Source organism: Stegodyphus dumicola, chromosome X2 (genome assembly GCF_044657685.1).
Source record: "Stegodyphus dumicola isolate Sdum_Otavi_A_Nest chromosome X2, ASM4465768v1".
Taxonomy (NCBI): domain Eukaryota; kingdom Metazoa; phylum Arthropoda; class Arachnida; order Araneae; family Eresidae; genus Stegodyphus; species Stegodyphus dumicola.
In genome coordinates this window covers 124539671-124566502 of record NC_140781.1, presented here as the reverse complement: position 1 = coordinate 124566502, position 26832 = coordinate 124539671, and the positions used below count along the sequence as shown (strand labels likewise).

At 36.1% G+C, this 26832-nt stretch overlaps 1 protein-coding gene across 2 annotated transcripts in view; it reads left to right on the top strand.

Moving 5' to 3' along the window:
• LOC118200798 (four and a half LIM domains protein 2-like) overlaps positions 1–26832 on the top strand; it is a 332872-nt gene that overhangs the window by 112504 nt on the left and 193536 nt on the right. For both annotated transcript variants that reach the window (XM_085809013.1, XM_085809011.1), the window contains exon 2: positions 365–450. In XM_085809013.1, coding sequence (XP_085665139.1) covers positions 365–450 — 86 coding nt within the window. The remainder of the gene's footprint in view (positions 1–364; positions 451–26832) is intronic.

Genomic DNA, 26832 nt, shown 5'->3' with positions numbered 1-26832 from the left:
CAATCAGTTCTACTTTCAACAGATGATTCTACTGAATTAGAGAGAAACTATTTCAACAAAATGTAGCACATTAAATTAGAGCTCTTGAAGTAAATTGAACCTTTAAGAGATAAAAAAAGATTTACATTGGAATTTATTTTAAATGGCTTTTTTATTGCCTGGTTTAGCGTGAATTGACAGAATAATTCTGTTTCGAGCACAATTTAATGTGAATCGCTATGCAGTAGCTGTAGGTTTTGCAGTCTGATTTTCAGAAAAGAACCCAGGGTGAAGCTCGGTATTAGGGAGAAGGGAAGTACGAGTATTCTGATTCTAAACGATAGAACGTTGCGTATGGATAAGTGTAATGCTTGTATTTCCGCAGGGCGTGCTGGTGCAGGAAGTGGACGAAGGCCAACCATGTCTCAGCTGCCGGGACAAGTGCTCTGGATTCAGTCCTCACATGTGGAGGTGAGATATATTTTATTTTTTAACATTTCAAAATTCATTCGGATATTTAAATACATTTATTTTATTCAAATTAAGACAACCATACATATTCCAAATTCGTTTTCCGAGTCTTATTTGTGTTGTTTTGTTATAAAAAAAATTATGCAGTTCATCGTGCTAAAATTCTTTCGGTTTTTCTCGAGGCAGTTTGTCATTAATGTCAATTTACCTAGTTCAAAATCTTTCTAACACTTAATTTCAAACATTATCAGATACATTGTTTTGTCAATAGATTTCATATGCGATTCGGTTCGTTTCCGCAGCAGTTGAAACCCAAAATTTACAGTGCCATAAATGCATTTCAGTGTGTTTCGTTTTTCCAGTAGTAAAAACGAGCCTACTTTGTTGTTTAAGATGCAATAAATTTTAACGCTGTGAGTAAATAGCAGGCTTTTTTATTTTTGTAAAAATAAGAAAAAATCGTACTGAGTCGTAGATGCACTTTATGAGGTTCTATGTTTGATTACAATAAAAATAAGGTTATATTATTACGTAAGAAGTCGTAGATAATTCTAAAGTCTCGAGTATTGTATTTATTAAATTTATAAAGCTTAAAAAGAAAAAGAACATATAAAAAAAGAAAAGCTGTCGGCTTGCAATAACTTCCAGTTTTTGGCAATCCAACAAATGTTTGCAGTCCCCAATTATATAAGAAATTTTCATGCGAATAATCAAAATTAAGGCTCTAAACAAGATGATTTCTTAGACCGAAGTGGGCAACTTGTTAGAAGTTACGTTTTTGGTTTTAAACTATGAGTATAAACTTTGCGAAGGGGCTGATAACAAAAACCTTGAAGAAGTAAAACACGTACTTCATTTTAACAGAACTTTTCAAGTTCATTTGCTGCCAAAGTTCAAGTAGCCGTTGAAATATTCTTGAAACATTATAGATCATAAAAATATAACTTTAGATTTTAAATTATTTACAGTAAATATTTTATTCTTTTCGCCCTGAAATCATTCTTTCCGCACGAAAACATGCCTGCCGAATGAGTGCACATGAAAACATTTCAAGTATAAACATCGTTATGCTACTGTTATCTCAATTCGAATTAGTTATAAGTGTGCTCTAAAATTACTTTGATAAAGGTTTCTAGTAATTGCATTGAACTGAATTTGTGTTTCAAAATTTGCGATTACAGAGTTGACAGTACAGATTACATTTTTTGCTTATATTTCCAGGGAGGTGAAAGATAGCGTCCCGCCTTCCTGTTTTGCAGGAGATTAAAACTCTGCCTAATTTTTATATTCTTGGGAAAACAGCATAAGCCCAAGCATGAAAATTATGCTTATAATTTCAAAAGAAATATATTATTTGCTAAATCTGCCTAAATGTTATAGCGTAGGACTTACATAAAATGCTTACATGTTATCAACTTTTCAAAATTGTAATGAATTTTTTTTCTTGACGACTATAATTTAATTCGCCGCGACTCCATTTATAGCATTCATTAACGCAGTTCCCGCTAATCAATGTCTTAAAGTAAAGAGAACGCTTCGTTTATTTTGGATTTTGACTATTTCACGTGCCCACCAGCAAATCAGTGGGAAAACTGCTGAACCCTGGTAGTTTGATCTGTGATCAATTGCAGGAGAACGGGGAGGCTGCAGAGGCGTTTTTCCCACAATGTAACGTTGGTACGAGAAAATTTTCCTTAGAATGTCCTCACAAATGTCCTTAGTCCTCAGAGAAAGTTTTTCTTAGAATGTCCACACAATAGACAAATCAAAAATATATTACTTCACGTAATTTTATGGCAAATGATTTTAGTATATATTATTAAATACATATAAAGGAACTTTATGACACGTCAAAAATTGTATGTTTGGGCATTTTACATGCATTCTCACGTTTATTTCGGAAGCTTCATAAAATTGAGAGTGAGCATATTTAATGGGCTTGGTTAGATCTCTGTTCAAATAACAAATTGGCCTTTCTAATGTATATGTAAGTGTGAATAAATAGCTTTATACCCTGATGCCTAATGGGTTGTATGACTTTGAGATAATGCTAGAGAACATATTGCTCGTCTCAGATGTAATCCTTATGACCTGGCCTTATGCTGGCTGACACCTTCATGGTGTAATAGCCAGCACGCTCGGCGCGTATTCGAGAGGTCCGTGGTTCGAGTGCCGGCGAGGGTATTGCTCATTTTTCATGTCTCCTGCTTCGAAGTAACCTAACGTCTCTGCTAACTTTATTTAAAAATCTTAATCTGAACTACCTTTTACCATTCGCTAAAGTAAATCTCGGCAATTACTTCTCTCTAATGATAAAATTCCAAAATTTATTTACTTTAGTTTGGACTTTTATATTGTTTTAACTTTTATGATAATGTATTGAAAAATTACTTGATGGAGTATGGATTGAAAAGTTGTTCGAAGAACCATGGCTTCACTTTAAGAAATCAATCAAACAAGGTAGGTTTCCATGACATTTTTCGTCACGTGACAACTTTTAATAAAAATTGATTCAGTTTAAATTTTTGTACGGTTTCTGTATGAAGACTATTCCAACCAGTAAGTTCTTCCTTATCCCAATGAATGATATTTTTTAAGAAGGAAGTTTACATTTGAAAATTACATGATTTAAGCCATCTTATTAAATGAATAAGAGTCAGTTTTAGAAGAATAAAATTAAAATTCATAAAATACAAAATTTGGATTTTGGACTTTTTATAAATAGCAGTTTTAAACGAAAGATCTCAAACTGATGTTTTTCGATCGATAAACGTATCTTCAAGAAATCTGCTTTCGAAAACTTAAACATGTGTAACTCTCAAAATAAAAGAGAAACACGCCAAAGTGAAACACAAAACTAGCAAAGCAACAAGCTCGTGTTTGGTATAGATTTAGTCAAGAACTCAATCGATTTCGAGGGAAACAGGCACAGGTCCCTCTTTATCAGAAGCAAAGAAATCTGCTTGCTCCTGAGGAAGGAACGAGTAGATTCAGTGATGATGAAGGAACAAGAAGAATGATGAATGAGCAAGCAAATGATGAAGGAGGAAACAGATGGAGGAGCAAGAATGGACCTGTACCTGTTTGCCCTCGAAATCGATTGATTTCTTGACTAAATCTACGTCAAACACAAGGTTGTTATTTGCTAATTTTATGAGTAGCTCTGTTAACCTGTATTTGTGTACGGTTTTCTAAAACTTTAATTTAATGACATCCCAGTAAATGTGTCATATAAGGATAATATTTTTGCTTTGTTTTTGCTAATTCGGTTATGGAAAAATTTTTCTCATTCACTTTTTCTCTCTATGAAAAGCGTACAAAATTTTAATTTTAATTTAAATTTAGTGTATTTTTATTTCAAAGTATCATGTGAAAAATCTTCTGTAGTTTGAAGACTTACGTTATTTCACTAATTTATTAAAATGAAACAACGGGTCTACAACCAACAATTTAAGAGATATTTAGTTGTGAGATCCTTTTGAAACTGTGAATTCAGTGACGTTATTTCAAAAAATTCCTTCTGTATATGAGATAGATATTAAACTGTTATTATAATATCATTCTTCAAGAATTTTCAAAGACGTACGAACGAGACGTACGTTCAAGAATTTTCAAATACGTAGTTCATCTGCATGCATTGCATATCACTTTGAATTAACTGTAACAGTTAAACAGTACAAAACCCCACATTGTGAATATAAAATGAACTCTTTCAGTCTTTAAAAACTTTATTTCTATTTTTTTATGGTTACGCTACTAAACCTAAAGCAGTATTTCAGCTTTTAATTTTGTTCATGTAAAGAGTTACGTATATTCTAAAAAATGCTAAATTGATTTAATTAGCCGAAATGTCGTACAGACATCTAACAGTTCAGGAATGGAACATTTCTTGAGACAGGAAATGTAGTCTTCCCAAATGGATCATATATGTTGTACCTCTCATCATAATGCGAGGATAAGTCTGGCAACAGCTGCAGGAAGAAAAACTTGGCAGTACTGGAATGGCAACAGCGGATGATATTCTATAGATTTTAATATTTTTTTTTTGAGTCGATGTTTCCTTTGCGATACTATTGCGTTAAAACATTTGAGTTTTGGGTGAATGAAATGGAATCCGCTGTCCCGCTGCGGATATTAGTAAAATATATATAAAATTAGCTGCGTTGGAAAGGATGAAACCTTGTGTTTGAACTTGCGGTATTTTCCTCCTAAAATTTCGTCGAGTTCAGAATATTATGCCAGGCTTATTCACGCTGGTGCAGATAAGTTCAAATTTTGTTATTGTGTTTATAGTGTATAACTTGCGAATATATGAATAGAATTCTATTAAATAAACATTTAAAATTCTGGAATGGTGTTTTAAAATTTTAGATGTAGAGTATTCACATTGCTATGTCGGAGCCAGTGGCAGTCAGGTGTAAAGTAAAATTGTTTTTGCTCCACGACATAACAAAGTGGCGAGCCTGCTAGGATTGCGATCCTGATTCGAATGTGTTGGGATTATTATATTAATATAGTTGAGAAAGCATTGTGTTTGCTATATTATATTGTTGTAGAAGTAAATATTAATTTAAGTGTTATTTGGAAACGTAATGCGTTTTATCGTCTGCAATGTTGAATTTCGTATTTGTATTCGAATTAGTTTCAATTTTCAATTTAAATGCTATGCGCTAAATCGTCTGCAGTGTAAACGTAGAAAAGGTTATGCGTTAAATCTTCTGTTGTGATATTCAAAATAATTTTGTTTTGCTGAATTATGAATGTTATGACATATTGTTATTCATTTTTATTATATTGAGTTATATTTTTGGAATTGCTGAGTAAAGACGTTTTTGAGGATTTGTCGGATTGATGATAACATTACAGATTTTGAGTTTTAAGTGGGTCTGCATTTAAATATAAAAATAGATGTTGATATGTTGAAGAAAAGGCGTGCAACGGCACGCAGTGCCTTTACTAGGACGGCTAAGATTCTAAAAACCGAACTTTGTAAAGATGTTCAAGCGGATAGAGATGTATTGAAAGACAAAATTTTGAAGTTGCAGATGATAATTGCTGAGTTGAGATCTTGCGATTCAGAAATACTAGATTCAATGATTAAGGGAAAAGCCGCTGAAGATGATCTGGAAACAGAAGTCATAGACTGCGAAGAATATTCAGATGAGTTTATCACACTTAATCGTCGGGTGAAAGAGAATATAGATAATGCGGTTGAGCGTAATGTCAATACGAGTTCTAACACGGATAGTAGCATAAGTGCTTCTAATGAAAAACGGTACAAGTTGCCGAAAATTCAAATTAAAAAATTCGATGGACAATTATTAAGTTACCTTACACTTTGGGGTCAATTTAAAAAGATCCATGAGGATAAGGAGCTTAATGACGTTGACAAATTCCATTATTTAGCTCAATGAATGTTACCAGGAACTCGGGCTAGTGAGTTGATAGATAGTTATCCTTTAACGGCTGAAAATTACCCGAAAGCCATTTCTGCGTTTGAGGAGCGTTTTAAAAACAAGGAAATTTTAACTGAGATATATATGAGGGAATTGTTAAAATTAATTATCCAAAATGTACGCTTACAAGGCAAGGATCGGTTGCCACTAGTGCCACTGTTTGACAAAATCGAATCCCATCTAAGATCTCTAAAGTCTTTAGGCGTAGCCCTGGATACTAATGTTTCCTGGTTATATCCCATGGTCGAGTCTTGTCTGTCTGCTGAGTTGCTTCGAGTATGGCAGAGAAGCGTTTTGTTCAGTAAAGAAGGATCACGTCTCACAAATCTCCTGGAATTTTTGCGTAAAGAGGTCGAAGGAGAGCAGAGAGTTAAACTAGCTAGGTCTGGATTTGAAATTTCTTCTACTTCCCGCAATGAACATTCTAAAGATGTAAAAGTTAAGACCAAAAAACCAATTGCTAGCGCAGCAAGTCTAGTTGCTGCTAAAGAAAAAAATGTGTTTTTTTGCGGAAAATCTCACGAAAGCAAAGAATGTTTTACAGCTCGATCGATGAGCTTAAAGGAAAGATTAGACAAATTAAGAGAATTAAAATGCTGCCTCCGCTGTCTTAAACCAGGGCATTTTGCGAAGAAGTGTCCACAGTTTATTCAATGCTATTTGTGTAGGCGATCTCACCATATAATTTTATGCTTGGAGGTATCAGAAAACAATGTTGACAATAAGGAAAAACGAAACGAGTCAGTGATGGTACAAAGTACAATGTCCTCTCCCTTATGTATGAATGAAGTCACTCTTATAACGTTAATGGTTGAAATAGTTGTAGGCACTGTAAAGAAGGTGGTCAGGTGCCTCTTGGATTGTGGATCCCAACGATCTTACGTTTTGCAATCCACAGCTGAAGCTTTAAATCTGAAAAGCACTTCCTCTGAAACTTTAACTCACGCGTTATTTGGCGGAACAAGGACTGAGTCAAAATTTCACAAGAGATATTCTATAGGTCTAAGCCCGGTTGGGAAAAAGAAAGTGTGCCAATTTAGTTTTCTGGATCAAAATACATTTTGTGGAGGCATACCACGCATACTTAAAGGACCGTTATTGAAGGAATTAAAAAGACACAGAATTTGGATTTCAGATGTCGGTGAGGGTCACCCGGAAATAGAAATCCTCATAGGGAGTGATATTTATGGGCAAATAATTACTGGTGAAGTAATTCAGCTTGAGGGTGGTTTGACAGCCATAAATACTAAACTGGGATGGACGCTGTGCGCGGAATCGAAAGGAACGATTATCCAAAGTTTTGAGGGTACCCCATCTATGTTAGTAACTAATCTTCTTATTCAAGACATGGAACCTTCCTTTATGTGGAAGTTAGAAACTATCGGCATTGCAGATAATGCGCAAAGCATTTCCAGGGTCGCAGAAGATCAAGCAGCGAAAGAGCAGTTTCTTAGGGGCCTTCGCAGAACCGGAGATGGTAGATATTGCGTGAGTTTACCTTGGGCTCTAAAATTCCCTCCTTATATTCCCTCTAACTGGCATATTGCAGAAAAGAGGCTCTTTGCTACTACGAGAAAATTGAGAAAATTAAATAAATTTGATGAGTATAGTACAGTATTTAACGAATGGCTAGCGGAAGATGTCATAGAAATTGTCCCAAAGTCAGTAAAGAATGACGGAGGGCATTATTTACCACACCATCCAGTAATAAAATTAGGTAGCCTCACTACCAAGATTAGGTCTGTATTCGATGCGTCGAGCAAAGTCGTTGGTTCGCTTTCGCTAAATGATTGCTTGATATAAGGTCCAAACCTTGTAGAAGAAATCTCAGCCATTCTAATGCGGTTTAGGGAAAAGGCAATTGGTGTAACATCCGATATTAGGGGGGCCTTTTTACAGATTGAGGTAGAGCGTGAGGATCAAAATTACTTAAAGTTTTTGTGGTGGGTAAATAATAGAATTGAAGTGTTTCGTCACAAGAGGGTTGTTTTTGGGTTAACTAGTAGCCCCTATTTATTGGCAGCTGTGATTTCATTTCATTTGTCCCACGTTTCACCTGAATTCAAAGCTGTTGCGAATAAACTTGCCAAATCATTTTATGTTGACAATTGTGTCACGTCAGTCGATGATAACAAAGAGCTAAAGGTTTTTATGAGCCAGTCGATTACTATTATGGCAGAAGCCAAAATGGATCTTCGAATGTGGGCTTTTAATCAATATGGTGATCAAGAGCTAGCAGCTGAAGATAGTGATCCAGTCTCCGCAGTTCTAGGCTTGCAGTGGGACCGACGAGATGACAGCCTTACAATCCGTCCAAAGAGAAATCGTTAAAAGAGACTTATGAAAAAAGAGACTATTGTCTCTAATCCATGCTGTTTTTGACCCGCTAGGTTTCTTTGTGCCCGTCATATTACCTGCGAAATTAATTCTTCAAGAGGCTTGGGCAACAAAATCGACCTGGGATAAGCCATTACCGGATGAACTTCAAACAAGATTTGAGAGATGGTACGAAAGGTTGCCTAGTCTTTCCAGCCTTAAATTACCTCGTCGCATGGGTCATGGAATTAAGGATTCATGGACTCTACACGTCTTTTGCGATGCCAGTCAAGCTGCTTATGCAACTGTCATTTACTTACGAAGTAAGGAAGAAGACAAAGTTTTCGTGAAATTCGTCATAGCAAAATCACGGGAGAAATAACTATCCCGCGTTTGGAGTTGCTAGCCTGTGTTCTAGGTGCACGCTTGGCAAGGTATACTGTTGAAACCCTGTGCTTAGTCGATGTCCAGATATATTACTGGACAGACGCTACTGTGGCTCTTAGCTGGATACAACTAGAGGAAAACTGGGGAGTATTTGTGAATAATAGAGTAAAGAAGATTCGGAAACTCTCGAAGCAGGAATGTTGGAGACATATCCCTGGGAAATTGAATCCGGCAGATGTGGCATCTCGTGGCTGTACGCCTGAACATTTTCGGCAATGCAATTGGGGGGGAGGGCCCCGAATTTCTGAAAAGCTTTCCGAAAGAATGGCCAGACTTTGAGTTTACTCCAGACGAAAATTCTGTTGCAGCAGAAATTAAGAAGGGAGTAATTGTCAATTTGAGTATAAAATTAGAAGATTCTGAGTGGTACAAACGTTTTTCGAGTTTTTCTAAAATAGTTCGAGTATTCTGCTGAGTTCTACGCTTTGCTAATAAACTCCTAAAGAAGCCCTCGTATTCTTTGGATACCTTAACAGTAGAAGAAAAAACTAACGCGGAAACATTTTTGTGGAGTTTAGAGCAAAGGAAGCACTTTCAAGAGAAAGGAGATTCCGTCCATGGATTATTGGTAGTGAGAGACAACGACGGAGTCCTCAGAGTTAAAACTAAAATCATTGAACGTGATGATGAATTCTGCTTCCTTTATTCCCTGTTGCTTCCGTCCAAGCATTACTTAACTGAATGCCTCATAAGAGAGTATCATGAAAAGAACTGTCATGCGTGAGTGCAGATATTAGCTGCTAAGTTAAGAGAGCGATACTGGATTATTTCGTCGAAACGTAATATAAGATCTTGCGTAAGTCGATGTGTAGTGTGTAGGAGATTTACCGCTAAGGTTTATCTACCCCTCCGATCCAGTTACCCCTTGACAGAATAAGAGATTCGGCAGTCTTTGAAACAACTGGAGTCGATCTTTGTGGACCTTTACTTCTGAGACCAAAGAGTAAAGCTTGGATCGTCTTGTTCACCTGCGCCGTATACCGGGCAATTCACCTGGAGCCTGTCAACTCTCTGAGTACCGAAACGTTTCTACAGGCTCTGAGACGGTTCATTGCCAGACGAGGCCGTCCTGCGACAATGTATTCAGATAACGGACCGGAGCAGACAATGCTCTGAGATGCCTGGATTGGAGAAAATCACAGAAAACGAGTGTTTTCCAATAAAATGGAAATTCACCCTCCCTACGGCTGCGTGGTGGGGGGGATGGTGGGAGCGCTTAGTTCGTTCCACCAAGACTCTTCTCGTGCGAATTCTAGGGATTTCGTCGGTGAATTTCGAGGAGTTACTGACCGTCCTGTGTGATGTTGAATCCACATTAAACAACCGTCCTTTAACATACATCTATGATGATTCGGAAGAGCTCGTACCTCTGACACCTTCCCTGTTCTTGCAAGACATAAAGCAAGTGGGGGTACCAGATCTGGATTGCATCGATTCCCAGAAACTGAATGTGCGTGTAAATTACTGCAATACGTTGAGACAAGAACTGAGAAGTCGCTTCCGCAAGGAATATCTGGCTAAACTAGTGCAGAAGGCAAGCGCTTCATGTCAAAACCTAAAGGTGGGGGATGTAGTCCTCATAGAACTAGACAATAAAAAACGTGTAATGTGGCCAATGGGCAAAATTGTAAAAATATTCAGTAGCAGAGATGGGGCTACCAGAGTGGTACAGGTAAAAACAAGCAGTGGATATTTGGTAAGACCAATCAAAAAACTGTATCCACTAGAAGTTTCAACTACCAGTGATCCTGTGCTAACTCTGGCAACTGAAAACAGATCTAGATACGGTAGATTCTTAAAACCAAGGACATGCTCATAGAAATAATGTACAATATAGACCTTTTGGACTTATATCCTCTTTTTTTTTAGCAATGACTTTAATTAGAAGTTTATTCTTTATTGATCTCATTTGAGTATGATCTGTCATATATATTGTATGTTAACCGAGTTTCTTTTATGTGTTTTCTAAACTAATACATAGTACTGTTTTGTTTTAATCCTAATGTTAGAAAATTTTGTGCAATGTCTGATTTTGAGAAAATCAGGGTGGGAGGATGTTGTACCTCTCATCATACAGTCTGGCAGGAAGAAAAACTTGGCAGTGCTGGAATGGCAACAGCGGATGATATTCTATAGATTTTAATATTTTGATGAGTCGATGTTTCCTTTGCGATACTATTGCGTTAAAACATTTGAGTTTTGGGTGAATGAAATGGAATCCGCTGTCCCGCTGCGGATATTAGTAAAATATATATAAAATTAGCTGCGTTGGAAAGGATGAAACCTTGTGTTTGAGCTTGCGGTATTTTCCTCCTAAAATTGCGTCGAGTTCAGAATATTATACCAGGCTTATTCACGCTGGTGCAGATAAGTTCAAATTTTGTTATTGTGTTTATAGTGTATAACTTGCGAATATATAAATAGAATTCTATTAAATAAACATTTAAAATTCTGGAATGGTGTTTTAAAATTTTAGATGTAGAGTATTCGCATTGCTATGTCGGAGCCAGTGACAGTCAGGTGTAAAGTAAAATTGTTTTTGCTCCACGACATAACAATATAGATGAATGTTCTATACTTTATTTAATACTCCCTTAAATGACTGAATGGTGTTTTTCCACGTGCGTTTCGTCGATTTACCACGTGTGTAGTTTTCCCATAAAGTCCTAAGTCATTCACAGAGGTATTATTTACCAAGGCAGATAATTTTTACATGTTTTGCAACACTCGATCCAATAACAAGACCTTCAGCATAATTGAATTTTTTTTTTCTGCAAAACTGGTGTCTGTTGTCTGAAACATGAAATTTCTAAGGGAACTAAAATCGTGTGCGAAATGAAGAAATTTGCAAATTATGTCGATTATTATGGAAACTGAACCGAGGATACTAATTATGCCGCCGAAGAATTAAGCAGATATTCAGAGTGGAATACGTAAGCATATAAGGTGCATGTGTGCGAAGCTTTGATTGTGAAGGAGATAACACGAGGGTTTTTGGGGTATATGCGATCGTATTTCTTCACGACATTCGCCGTGTTTCTCATCAGTAGCTGGGTACATTTTATAAATTATCAGGTAAAATGAGTAGCCTCGAACTATGGATGACGGAATGAGATGGAGCATTCTCGGTAGACTGGAGGCAGGCCAATTGCAAGTGCTCGTGGGTCAAGGGCTCAATGTAACGCCTGGTTTCGTCTGAAATTTGTGGTAACAGTTTCTTAACACAACACTGGATCCATATCAAGAAGACCTGGACAAGGTGGACCAAGATCCACAACGACGAATGAGAATCGTTGTTTGGAGCTTTCATTGCGACGATACAGGGCAGCTACAGTTTCGCAGCTTTCACGTGAGCTGTACGTTGCCACCGAAAACCGAGGTTTACATTCTACAGTTTCCAGCTTCATGAGATAGGGCTGTATGCCAGAAGACCCGCTGTTTGCTTCCCACTCACTGCAGCACACAAGAGGGCGCGTTTAGTAGCAGACAACATGCACCTTGGAATAGATTTCAGTGAAGCATCGTGCTTTTCACGTATGATTCGAGATTCAATTTAGACACTGATTCTCGGCATACCTGTATATGGAGAGAGGCTAGAACACGATACCGTCTCTCTCTCAGGGAAAACGAGCATTACGGTGGTGAAGTGTGATGGTTTGACCAGGCATTATATTGGACGACCGCTCATCCCTGCATGTATTTGACATAGGTTCTCTGACTGCTGTGAGGTACAGAGAGGAGATTTTAGACTGCAATGACGTAGAATTTTCAGGGGCGCAGGTGTCCTGGATTCCTGTTAATGGACGACAATGCTCGTCCACGTAGGGCTGAGCTGGTCAACGATAACTGGAAAGTGAGGATATTTACGGCATGGATTGGCCAGCCAGATCTCCTTACCTTAACTATATAGAGCATGTCTGGGACGCTCTTGGGATGGAAATTTTATGTCGCCACCCCCCTCCAAAGACCACGCTAGAGATGAAAATTGCCTTTCTACAGAAATGGGATACGCAGGGACTTCTTAGTTGCCTCCTGCCTAGAATGCAGTCACATTGTGTGATCTATCTGACTATGAAAGGGTACCATACCCCATATTAGACTCATTTTTAGTTCGCTATCACAGCGTGGATTTTCGTCATCCCTGCGCTCTGAGCTTTATTGATAATTTGGGTACATAAAATGACTTTTGAATGGTAAATCTTTTTCTCTGTTATAAATGTATATTTAAACCTAATTTCATTAACGTCTGTCCATTAGTCTTTTAGAAATTCGATATAAGGGGCAAATTCTCTTAATTTTGTACATGAGTGTATTAATTAGCCCTGAAACAATGCACAAGTAATAGTGTTTCTCATTTTAATTCACTGAATATTTTCAGTTTTATTGACATTTATTTTCTTCTTTTTATTTACAGAGGTGTTAGTGTGTAAATCTGGAGTATTGGTATTACCCATGCGTAAAAAAGTTTTGTAAATTTTGGTAAATTTCTCTAGCTTTTCTGTATTTCAAATGTATACAGAAAGAACTGCGATGACTAAAGTTTGTTTAAAGATTATAGAATAGGAAAACGTTTTTGAACAAATATAGTTAATGTTCGTCTTGAATTAATTACAGTTCTAAGCACAGTAAGCACTCCTAATTTAATGAATTTATTTAATTGTATTATAGAGGGTGACAATTTAAGCAGGATTTCCTGCACGGTTTCACTTGTCGCTTAAACAACGCCGTTTGCCTTGTTATCGAGAGTACAGCAGACATCATTACGTAATAGGCACGTGAATGCAACTCATAAAAAGGAAACCAGAGCTGGATGCTGTGTTAATGGATTATTAGTTTTCCTGTAATTTTTCATACCATTCTTACTGTCCTCATTGTGCTGAACTAAAGTTTTGTTCAGAGCAATAAAAGTATGCATTTAGGAGATGAAGTTTATGGATGGAAATTCTGCTAATAATATTAAAGAGATTCTGATAGTCCCTAAATGAAAAGTTTTATTCAATAAATATTCATCCGAAATGGACGAAAATTTAGAAGCGAAGTTCATGAACGAAGTTTCTGTTAATAACATGAAAGTAATTCATATTCAAGAAACACTCATTCAGGAGCTTCAAATAATGGACTTAAATTCTGCTAATAATATTAAAATTAATCCATGGAACCATTAAGTATAGAATACAGTTCAGCTAAAGCATTAATAAGGAGCTGCAAATTCTGCTAATAATATTAAAAAATTCACGCTGTCACTAAATAGAGAATATATTCGAATGTTAAGTAAGGTCACCTAAGTTATTCTGCGACATTACATTAGAACCAGTGGTAAAATGTTGTGAAAAATTAAGCAAAATTTTAAAAATTAGAAGTTATAAACTTTTTGTATGAAGCTAGTTTCCATTAATTCCATGAGCTGTAGTCTACAGAGCTGAAATCCTAACGCCACTTGTACAACCGCTGATGGCAGCACAATTTTATCCTTCTTTTCCTCACTTTCTTCATTTTTTCTATTTTCTTCATGTTCCCTTTCTCTTAAAAAAATTGGACATTTTTCCAGTTTTATAACAAAAACGAAGCAATTTTAATTGTGTTTTAACATTTTACTATCTTCATACCATGCGCTACTTCAAATAAATCTTCAAATGAGAATTAATAGAGCCATTAATATGATGCATGTATCCAATAATATGCAGAGTATTTATGTTGTACTTGGACAAATTTTAACATGAATATTTCTAAAGTATTCATGTAAAATGTACTGCGAATTTCATATAAATGCTTTAAATGAGCTTTAATGCAGTAGCATTCGTCAAATGGCCAACGGCTCTGAATTACATTTTCTTTACCAAGTTAATCAGTAGAGTTTGATCAATTTCATGGCTTTCTCATTTTCTTGATACCATCAAATGGCAATATGGAAACAAATTCTTTTTTACTTAAAAAAGCTGCAATTTTTTAATAGATGCATTTAAACTCAACATCAGTAAAGAAACCTATGAATTCAATGAGAATATGAACAAGTTGGGAAACTGGGCTAGTTGGAAAGGTGATTTGGACCATATCTCCCGAAAGATAACTGTTATGTTCAGTCATGAGTTTTATTATTTATTTTACGAATTCTACCTGCACAATATATTTTAATGGGATAGATTGTTCAATATGTTTCTTTGATCTGTTCATTCAAAATTATTAGCGGATGAATTCGAACAAAGATTTTATGATAGCCCTCATGATAGTACATAGTGAATTATTCATGAGGAAAGCTATCAAAAAGCATCAGGTGTCTAAGCAAAATCACCATCATAAAGAAAAAATTATAAATCAATTTAGAAATATAGATAACTAACCTTGAAACTGAAAAAATGAGAAACCTGCATAAGCGAAAAAAGACGAAAATTTACACTGCAGAGCGGAAGAAAACCCACATCGCTTCGCAACAATAGGCTATAAGTTCATTCAAGTTCTACTATTAGGAAAATTTGCGTTTATTAAGTTAATTAATCATACTAGGCTGGAATATGTTTTGTTTTTACCTTGCTGTCGTCTATGAATTCACATTTCACTACTTTCACACTGTCGCTAAGGGGCGGATAAAGTATTTTAGTTGGCGTAATTGTAATTTAAGGGCTAAAGTCGGCAAAGTGTTTTTTAGAGAACGTTGAATATATCTTAGCAGTGTTTTGAACCACTGTTAAATAAGAGCTATATCTTACATACATAATTTATAGTATTACCATGACAGTGGAAGCATATGCATTTTCTTTTGCAAGAAAATAATTAAGGGAAGAATTTTCAGTAAAACTTTACGGGCATATAGCTAGATGATATTTTACTCTAGGCTAAATTTTAAGTGACAGCTATCTGTATTTTTCTAGTCAAAGAAATGCACAAATCCAAATATTTGCAAAAAAGTACATCATTTGACTGATCGCTTTTAACCTTTTAAAAAAGGCAGATATATTGCAGGGAGTTAATGATATTGCTATGATGTTCGCATTCATATTAAAAGTTAAAAACTTTGCATAGCTCAAATTAACTATCTTCTTTCGAGCTTAGTAAATGCTCAATGTTATAAGATCAAATACGATCAAAATCTCGTATTTTACCAAAATTCAAAATAATAACAATTATATGTCAGCCTGTTTATATTTGTGCCAGGTATCTGAATTGAATTAAATTATACACTGCATTTAATAATAAATTTCATGCTCACATCAAGCACTATGTTACTAATAAGTCAAGAATTTTCATTCATTCGAGCCTTAGCTATGATTGAAATGCTTGCCTGTGTGATAGAGGTAAAATAGACATTTGGCAAATTGAAATCTAAACTAGCATGTAAAATGGTATAGAAATGATCCTACGTTCAAAACGGCCCTGATTCAGGGCGAGTGGGGTCTAATGGAAAGTGCTTTAGCCTGACCAGCTCATTGCTTTCCCGAGAAATCTTTAATTTAAGTTAATTTAACATTAAACACTAATCTTTAATCTGAGTTAATTTAACAGTAAGCGTTAAAGGTATTTATTGAAACAGTTTATATTCTTACTGATCTATTTGTATAGCTCTCGTATCATATTACTTAGTTTTATTTCAAAATGTAGATTACACGGCAAGGAAACAAGGGAGCTGATAATAGCATCAAGAATTGAAATCACGTGTTGTTACTTTTTGTTTAGTATTTTTCTCCTTTCTTAATGGAGACTGGAGACCATCAGTTAAGACTTTTCAGCTTTATTGGAATTGTTGGAACCATCTACCATCCGCTACATTTATTAATGAATTTTGAAAAATATACATGAATAATAAGAACGTAAAGTTGTAACATAGTAATTGTCTTAAAACATAAAATTTGGTATTATGTAAAAGTAAAAATTAAATAAGAAATTAAAAAATAATGATAATAGAGAAGTATTAGGCGAATTTTGAAAATCAAAGAGTCTTTAGTCTATAGTCAATAGTTAATAATAAAAGGTATATCGAAAAAGCCTGGTGAGACAGTCTTATAGTCTCAAATAAATGAAGACTTTGATATTCATAATTCTTGACAGTACTGGATCTATGCACACTACTTGAGGAAAAAGACGGCGAAGAAAAAGAATCGGGAAGATAGAAGGAGATGATGCTGTAATCTAACAATAAAGTACATGGCAGTTGACGATGCTATATATATATATAAAAATATATAAAGGATGATGATGTAGATGGTGGCTGAAAATCACGGTGATTCATGGTGATTCCTATATCATCACCATGATATAGGAAATCGATGGTGATGTAGATTATGGGGAGAAGAAAGTGATTATAATGAGGATGGGTGACGAAGAAGTGCTATGCAGGACAATGATAGGGGATGAATGTGTTGATAAATAATGATGATAGAAGACTAATGATGATGGATAATGATGATAGAAGACTGACGATGATGAATAATGGTGATAGAAGACAAAGATGGATGATGATAGTTTCTTGATAGTTTCTCCATTCTTACTGCGTGCTTTCGTGGCACGTCGTAATTGGGAGCACGTTTGGCTGGCAATTGGGAGGTCCGGACGGCTCCCAGCTGCCAGCTGGATGCCGAGGAATGCCGCCGAAGACGTTGCTAATTTTTCTTGTTTCTGCTCTGATGAGTACTCTGTAGTTAGCTCTATAAGTGAATTGAGAAATCATTCGGATATTTTGAAGCCAGGAAACCGAAGAAATCCGCAATGCCTTCGCCTGGATTCGAACTCCGGAGCTTCCAATTGCTAGTCGGACATGTTTCTAATTACACCACGAAGACATATGATAAGGAAGCAGAAAAGTCCTTTACAACTTGTTCAAGTTTGCCAAACATAATTATTTTCTAACTGATTTCCTAATACTTCAGCATAGTTATTTACTGTGGAATATATATAAAAGTTCCCATTTTAAGCCTTTCTTGGAATAACTAAGGTTTATTCTAAACCTTGACCTCGTAGTTTTTAGAGCTTTTACTTTCTGAGAAACACCCACTATTTCACATTTTTTTTTTCACGCGTCTATTGATAGCACGTATGAGTTGTAGAATCATTGTGTTTTTTTAAATGTTAGAGACATGAAAAATGTGCAGTGCCCTCGCCGGGACTCGAACCCTAGATCTCTGGAATACGCATCGAGTATGCTTTCAATTTTGGAAAGGAGGTAGAAAATACCTTATATACTCCCCCTTTTAAAGGGCGACCGGGGATTAGGGACCCAATAGCCAAATCCTGGTGGTGACGGATTATCGTCCACCACCTTTTATTTCGGGCGCCATTTGTAGAGTCATTAGGTTTTTTTATGATGGAGGCATGAAAAATATGCAATGTCCTCGCTGGGACTCGGATCCTGGACTACGAGTATGCTTCGAGTATGCTTCGAATTACACTACGAAGGCATGCAGAAAGGAGGGAGAAAATACCTTATAGGGTGTTTATCTATACCAACTAAGTGTTCCTACAAGTATTATTCTTTTTGAGCTGTGTAAAATTACTGGATTCTGGGTGTCCGACGATCAATTAATAAAACTCTCTAGTCTTGCATTCTGTGCGAGCAATTCAAGAAATCCTGTGCTGCACAAAATGAAGCAGCGCTTCCTGCAGATACTTACCACAGGAACCTTATTTGGAATTTTGTAACATTTATGATTTAAGTCTTACTAACATTTAGCTTTATTCTAATTTCTGTCCTTCATGCCTTACCACTTTACATTATTTGCTCAGATTAGAGATTTATGCAAACTGCACGGCAAGCGCCTTAGGATTGGATCCACTAAATTGGATGCACACTTAGTCGGTATCTCGGTAACTCATAACTGGAAGGTTTCATTACTGCTTGCTGTAAGGTGCTACCCACAGAGCAGAAGGATGAGCTAGAAAGTTAATTGGTTCTTTCCGTCCGACCCAACGGCGTTGTAACTAAGATTAGGTTTTTGGAATCGTAATGCCATCAATAACTGTAACTTAGCGGCCAATTACTGCCATCGATAATGGAAGAGAAGTCGCATTATTTATTTTGATACTATTTTCAGTTATATTACCACAAGTACTGAATAATAAAGTTCTGTATTAGATTTTACCTTTGAGTTTTATCTTGTGTTAAAAGAGATGAACTCAATAAACGTTTGAGTTACTATCTAATGTCAACAATTAGGCTTGATGACAAGCAGTTTTAGTTAGATAAACACCTTTAGAAGTTAAAACTTAATTATGAATATTGGCGTTAATCTCCGTATATGCAAGAAGGGGCAATTCTCAACTAGGAAGATCGAGATTCTTCTGTTTCTACCCCCTTCTACTAACAGCCAGGCACTTGCTAGTTATGCACTAGTCGAGAGTGGCCGAACCCATCCGTCATGTAGCCATCCTTATGGCTACATGACGTTGACGTTGACATGAAGTACGTTGCCCGGTGTGAGCCACAGAGGGTACACTGATATTATACCCGGGAGAGGGAGAGACAGACAACTGTTCATGCTCCTGGAATCGAACCCGGGCTCAATGATGACAGTTCACCACCCACCATACTGAAGAAAGTGGTGAGATTCTACTACAGTATCATACATCAGATTAAATAAACGAAGCTTCCGGATCAGTTTGCTATTTGTGTCTTGAACTGCACTTATTCTTAGACATCCATTATGTTTTAATAAATTTTTCTATTAGATTTTAGAACATTATTTTTAAGATTTAATACCAGAAAGTATAAATTTAAATAGATTGCTTTCTAGCGCCTTGATGCCTTCGAATTTTGCTGAAAATTTTGAAATTATTTATTTCCTGACAATGATGACATTCTATGTAATCAAATATTTGTTTTGACAGCTATACGAAGAGCCTTATACATTACAACATGATGTACAGTCCCTCCACTTGATTCCACCGAGCATTTCGAAGTTATGTTCATTAAACCTTTATTTTCTGTTCTCGTGTGTGTGAGAATTATATATAAATAAAGTGAAAGTAATAAGCTTTTAAAATTTTGTTCTAGTTACTGAACAAAATATTTCGAAACGCTACGTATAGCTATCCAAAAGGAGTCTAAAAATAAAGGGAAAAAATGGTTGTGTAAAAGGACTCTGATGAATGCTGCCTGATGAGGAAGATGCTACCGTGAATTGGGTTCGGGTCAACGTTCAGCGACCGTCTGGTTCGGAGCAGCAATGACTATTTTTAAAAGACTATCTACCATAACATGCTCCTTAGCCCTACTTTGGCGAACATAGCAAACCAACATTTTAGCAAATTAAATTCATATTTTTATCTTTAAGGAAGAATCAAATGGTAAAGCTTCTGGGCTATGAAATTAAGTGATATTTTGGTTTTTATAACTGCGGGAAAGATGCAAATAGGGAAATTATTTCTACGTGCCGTCTATATCCAAATAAATAAATGCATAAATAAAAATGATTTGAAGAATTCTGCCCATTGAATTCTAGAAAAGATTAAAAAGGCAAATATTTAGATTGTTATTAAATTGAATTATAAATTATAGATTGAGCTGTGATTGGATTTAGAATTATATTGTTACGGATATCGTTTGAATAAATTTATAAGGAATAAAAGTCTAAATAATCATTTCCTTAATTTTAGAGATTCAACGTTAAAAATTGACAAAAATGTTAAACAAAATTTGTAATTGTGGGAATTTTGAGCAACTATGGGAATCCAGTTTAATTTGTCATTGCAAATAAATTGGGCAAAACATTTTTATTTCCCTCTTTACTTTGATATGACTATGCCGCCTAGATTAGTAAAGCGGTAGAAAGGCCGATGAAGGCTTGCTTATTTGTCTGCGTGGCATTGGAGCGCTTAAAATACTAGCAAGCCGAATGTCCGGTGGAGACATTTGGTGGTAGGGGAAAAAGGGTGTAAGCCCTCTGAGCCATCTCCAGGGTGTTTCCATCAAAATTGCGACGGAACTCATTGGTGAAAATCGATCTTCCCCCCCCCCTCGGCGCACCTTGAGTAATGTTCTTGGTGATGAGCGCACTAACCAATGGGTACTGGTCATTCCCAACGAAAGCTTTAAGTTCCAAGTGTCTCTGCAATTTGAAACTACAACTTTGATACAACTACAGATAAAGATATGTATCCTTTTTTCTGAGAGGGGTGATATAAAACGTGATTTTGAATCTTAAATATAAAGGAATGCAATCACATAGATATTAGTCGGGATTTAAAAACGGCGTTAAGATTCTAGATGATGGATTTTTCTAAATTCTCTAAAGTTTTAAATTTGGAGGGATTTTTTTAATAGCTTCACTTTCAGTTTTATATCCGGAGAATTAATAAGATAATTAGAAAATATCATTTACTTGCGACACACTGCTAAATAACTTAAAAGAAACTGTTCTTCAAAAGCTGAAACATTTAAAGTAAGCAGTGTTTGTAAATAATTGCTGAAAAACAGTTATACAGAAATCTGCATTTTTCTTAGGAAATTCGGTTTATATTCATGCTACATGTTAATAAAGCCATCACTGACGACCAGTAGTTCAAACCGAGTTTAAATCCCGAAAATAAAGCTGCCTGTATTTGCGTTTTCTTTTTAATTTTTCTCATGCTTAATGTGAATGCAACCCACTTTCCTTTAGAAAACCCTCTACGTTGGAATTATTTCCATGAGGGAAGTAGTCCTTGTGTGCTTTGATATAATCAGTTAAAATGTCAAATATTAATAAAGCCATGGACATCTAATCCAGTCCTTTTAGCCTCTGAAGACTGAAGCTGAGACGAACTAACAATCTTCAGTGCTCTTAACCACCTAACTACGCTTTGATCTGGTGTTAATTTCTCTTAGAAAGCCATTCAGATTTGAATCTGATAGATTTTGAATATGGGTTGCGTACGTTATTCTACTTAGTTACTCAAAAAGAAGAAGCTGAAGAACTAGTCGAAAGGGAGACTTCAAACCTCTTCAGTGGGACAAGATGAGTTTTCTTGTCTTCTGCACGTGCATACGCAAACACTGGTTGCTAAAATTTCAATTCTCATATCTCGGAATACTTGGGTTTATTGTAATGAAACGTAGAATATCATCAAATCTAAAGGATTATCCTAGTTTGCATCTTTCACGTATTTAGAAAGGAAGATGTGTCGGTGAGATCGACTTGATTTAATTGTAATTTAATTGACATAGCATACTTTCTTATGCTTGTGTTACCAAATGCAGTTTAAAAAAATGTAAGAAGTTACACTGTGTCAACAACTTTTAAATTCTTTATGTTACCAAACCTTAATAATAATAATAAAATAACAAGCTTATAATCCGAAGCTCTTTCTGACACAGCTCCCAATGGGGAAGGGGAAGGAGGAAAGCTGAAACTAGAACTGAAAATTATTCAAAACAAACAGGCAGTTTATCTTCCATTTTGTGAATTAATTTTTGAAAGTAACTCCACTTCACTTTCGCAAGGAGATAAGACAGTCAAATACTGACAGTTGTACCTGGATTCAAATCTCGGAAAACAGGCTAGTAGCATGAGCGTTTTCGCAGATTTCCCCATCCGTAACATAAATAGAAGCCATTTCATTGGAAAACCCTTCATAAATTCATCATTCACCTTAGTCAAATAGCCCTTGCCTAATCCATTTCGACCGAATTCATTTTTAACAATCATTGTTTCTTGCGCCTTTTAAACTTGTAACTCAAGAACTACAGCGTGATATCTGCTTACCTTTCTGCTGAATCAGATTCATTTTACTATTTAAATAACTATCAGTGTATCTTATGCTCATTATTCGTGAACATTTATCTAGTTATCATGTGTATATTTATTGCCTGAAGTGTAGAATTTGAAAACGAATCTTTATTGTAATATAATTACTCACGTTTCGAAATACATTAGCTTAAAATTGTAATAAACTTGAAAAAATATCATTATTAAACATTTTTATCCTCTTACCTTTCTGCTGAATCAGATTCATTTTACTATTTAAATAACTATCAGTGTATCTTATGCTCATTATTCGTGAACATTTAACTAGTTATCATGTGTATATTTACTGCCTGAAGTGTTTTACGCATTTGCTTTTAAATTATGTTCTCAATTTGTTGATAATGTTAAAAAACTCCTTGATACTTGAGTTTCATTTTCAATTCAATTAAATAAATAAATGCGTGACTGAATTCTATGCATTTTTAACACAATAGGAATTTAAAGCTTACAAAAGAAAATATGAAATATAATAAAAAAAAGGTGGGGATAAAAGGCCAGTTCATTATTTCTCAGGTAAAATATGAATAACGGAGTATTAACCTAATCGAGGAGAGGCTACTTAACCAACAACATATACAGGGGAGTTGAGATTCATTCTTGAGAAGTTGGTTTCTTGATGAACCATCCACCATCCCCATATCGCCGTTGAGTGACGTATTGCGCTCGTGGTAGATGCTCCTTTCTAACTTTCTGCCAGTTCTAACTTTTCCAGCAACCGATAGGAAAGACAACTTTTCTGCAGGTGAATATTCTATTGTAAATCGATTTTTTTTCTGCCTTGCAGTGAATTAAAACGTCACTTCTTCGATGCACAATTATTTTTATGATTTTTCTTTTTTTACCTTGAAAGACGAAAAGCTTACTCCGCCAAAACATATTATTTTTATATGGTTGTATCTATCGTGGGAAATACAGTGATAACATAACACTTTTCAGTGAGCAGGAATATTTAGCAAAGCCGATTCCTTCAATCAATCCTTCGATTAGTGTTTCACTATTTTAGTGTTTCAGACTAATAAAAATGTATGCCTGTAATGTATTTTCTCTATCCTTTCCGTATGCCTTCGTGGTGTAACTGGAAGCATACTCAACGCGTACTTGAGAGCTCCAGTTTCGAATCCCGGAGACGGCACTTAACATTTTTCACATCTCTTGCTTAAAAAAAAAAAAAAAAAAAAAAAAATTTTTTTTTTACAAGTGACTGACTCTGAAGACTCTACAAGTGGTACCCGAACTAAAAGATGGTGGACGACAGTTCTTCACCATCAGGATTTGGCGACTAAGTCCCCAAATATCGAGTCACCATTTAAAAAAAGGGGGGAGCATATAAGGTGTTTTCTCCATCCTTTCTGTATGCCTTCCTGGAGTATTTGGAAGCATACTCGACACTCATTTGAGAGATCCAGGCTGGAGCCCCAGCGACAGCAATGCACATTTTTCACGTCTCCTGCCTTTCAAAAAAAAAAAAAAAAAAAAGAAGCTTATAAATCTGAAATAATTCAATTTTGTAACAGAACAAAAGCAGGTATGTTCTGGATAAAGAAACATTGTGTAACATATCTGAAAAGCCCTCTCTTGGGTTGACTATCTCTTGCAATTTTTTGTCAACCTTTTTTAATATTAGTTTGATAAATTCCCATGTGACACACATTTAGCCCAGAAAAGATCTGAATTTCTCAAATTTCATGTAACAGCCCTGGTTAAACCATAGTTGCATGGAAGACTTTTAAGCAAAAACCATAGCTGTATGTAAGACTTTTAAGCAAACATATATGTCGTGAAATTGACTAACAAGCGTCCAGACCACCACACCACGAAGGCATGCTAAGAAGGCGGGAGTAAAACCTTATATACTCCACCTTTAAAGGGCGAATGGCGTTTTAGGGGACCCAATCGTCAAATCCTGGGTGTGGAGAATCAACATCCAACACCCTTTTTAGTTCGGGCGCCACTGCAGAGACATTAGGTATTTTTGAAAGCAGGAGATGATAAAAAATGAGCAACGCCCTTGCCGGGATTCGAACCACGGACCTCTGTAATACACCCCCAGCGTGCAGACCACCACACCACGAAGGCATGCTAAGAAGGCGGGAGAAATACCTTATAATATTATTGTATGATTAAACATTTTGATGTCTCCATAGATAGGAATAGTTAGCATGAAAGGTAAATCTTATAAACTAATATATAAGCATCATAAATTCTTTTGTTTAAATTAATTAGACGGTGAAGTAATTGATGTAGTATTTAAACTCATTTAATTCGTATAGTACTTCAGGACTGCAAAGCTCTAGATAGCTTTACTTGGTATGCAGAACCTCAGCTCCTGATTACAGTACGTATGCTGTAAGAATGAATAAGGCAGTTTATTGTGATCCTTCATAAGAAAAGCAAACCACCCTTATAAAGCATGGTCGCTGCCAGACATTTTATAAAAACTGAGTATTTTAGCTTCTCTACAAATAAGGGAATCGAAGAAAATGGCTGTTGTCGCTTTATCTCACTTATCTAATCTAATCAGAACAAGTCTACGAATTTTACCGTGTCAAGGAGCGTAAGCTTGCGTCTGCCGTTGGCATGGGACTTTTTTTTTCAGCAGTAATATTTAGGCAACAGTATAAGTTTGCTGTACTCCATCCCATTTTTGATGGAAGTACCCCGAGGGTACGATTCGAGGGTCTTCAACTCCCTTTCTGTTATCACCAAACCATTCGAGAGGACTTTTGGCTCGCCATGTATTTTGAATGCCCTTATATTGCACAGAAATTGAACACTTAAAAACATCCACGTTTTCTTCGAGATTCAAACACAGCCCAACGTTGTAGTAGCCATGAGCATTATCCAATATGCCGATAAGGGGGGGGGCATTGAAGAGAATTATACCGAACCATGAATGGTCAGTAAAGGGTTCCCTTGTCGGATCATTTGGGCTATACTGACCGTGCAGGGACCATGCATACTTTAAATTTTCTTCTCTAAACGGAGACAATAAAGGGACCAACATATTGGTCAGCTTCCATACGCTGCACGTTTCGGCACATTCGGTCATAGATCGAGGCAGATAGCGGAATTTGGATGGAGTACAACATTTGAATAACCTAGAATTTTTCTATAAATTTCTAATACCAATAACCGTCTCCCTATCTCAGAGATAATGTTTTTCGTATAGTAATTGAGTCTGTTTTGAGACATCTGATTACGAGTCATTTATTTTCAGACTACCAACCACTCGACATCGCTGGCATCTTTCGAAATGATGTTTCTGAGTCATATTTGGCAGTATTAAAAAAGTCTTAACTCATAAACATATATAAAGTTAGGATATTTGTACGAATCCTAGCACTTGTTCGTATCTTTTCTGCTACCATCTTCAGCTTCGTTTTTTTTTTTTTTTTTGCTACCCCCTCCATTACCATTAGAGAGAGAAATTCGGCTACGGAACATAAGGAGAGAGGCAAAAGCAGAAGATCGAGTTGTAGAGTCATGAGATTTTTATTTCCGAGTCAAGAGACGTGAAAATGGGCAAAGCCTTCGCTGGGATTCAAACTCTAGCCATTCCACAAGCTAACCGGACGTGCTTTCCAAGTACACCACGAAAGCACGCGGTAAGACGGTAGAAAATACCTTACGTTCTCCACCCCACCCCCCAATTAAAAGACGACTGGGGAGGCATGGACCCGTCCGGCAAATTCTGGTTGAGACGAAGTCGTCCATCACATTTTATTTTGGGCGCTACTTGTAAGATCATCAGTTTTTTATTTCGGATCAAGAGACGTGAAAAATATGTAGTGCTGTCAATGGAATTAGAACTTTCCGATTGCCAGGCGGACGGGCATTCCAATTACACCACTATGGCACGCGCTAAGGAGAGAGAAAAAAAAAAATTCACCACTAGCAAGCAAGGCTCGTGACAATATATTGACGACAGTTAACTGTATGGAACGAAATTTGTTGACGAAACATCGAAATCTTTTCCATTGTTAAATTCTGGGAGTTACTCTTGATTAAATGCAAAACTCCGACTTTTACCACGTATATGCCTATGTTTCAAAAAGATTTTAATTTCGGGCTAACAGTCTTAAGTTGGGTAAGTATCACTGCGCTGTTTTCCATCTTTGCCATGCTTCCTCAGCATACTTTTTTTTAATTTGGATTTATTAAATTATTGTAAATAACTTTTGGCTATCTGCATATGGAAGAAATGCCTGTGGAGAGATTTCTAAGGGAAACCGTCTCCTATTCAGGTTACACATGAAGAAAATCAGAAAAATGTTTATGCCACCAGCTCCTTCACCAAGGTGTGAACAAGGGTCGAAGTACTAGCGTTCAGCGGTTTTAATTGGTCAGGCGCTGATGAACCTTTCAGCATTCTTAATAAGTTTATATGAGAGTGATACTGATGGTAGGAGAATGCAATATACGTCAGAATAGCAATCTCTCTTTTTTATTTCAGC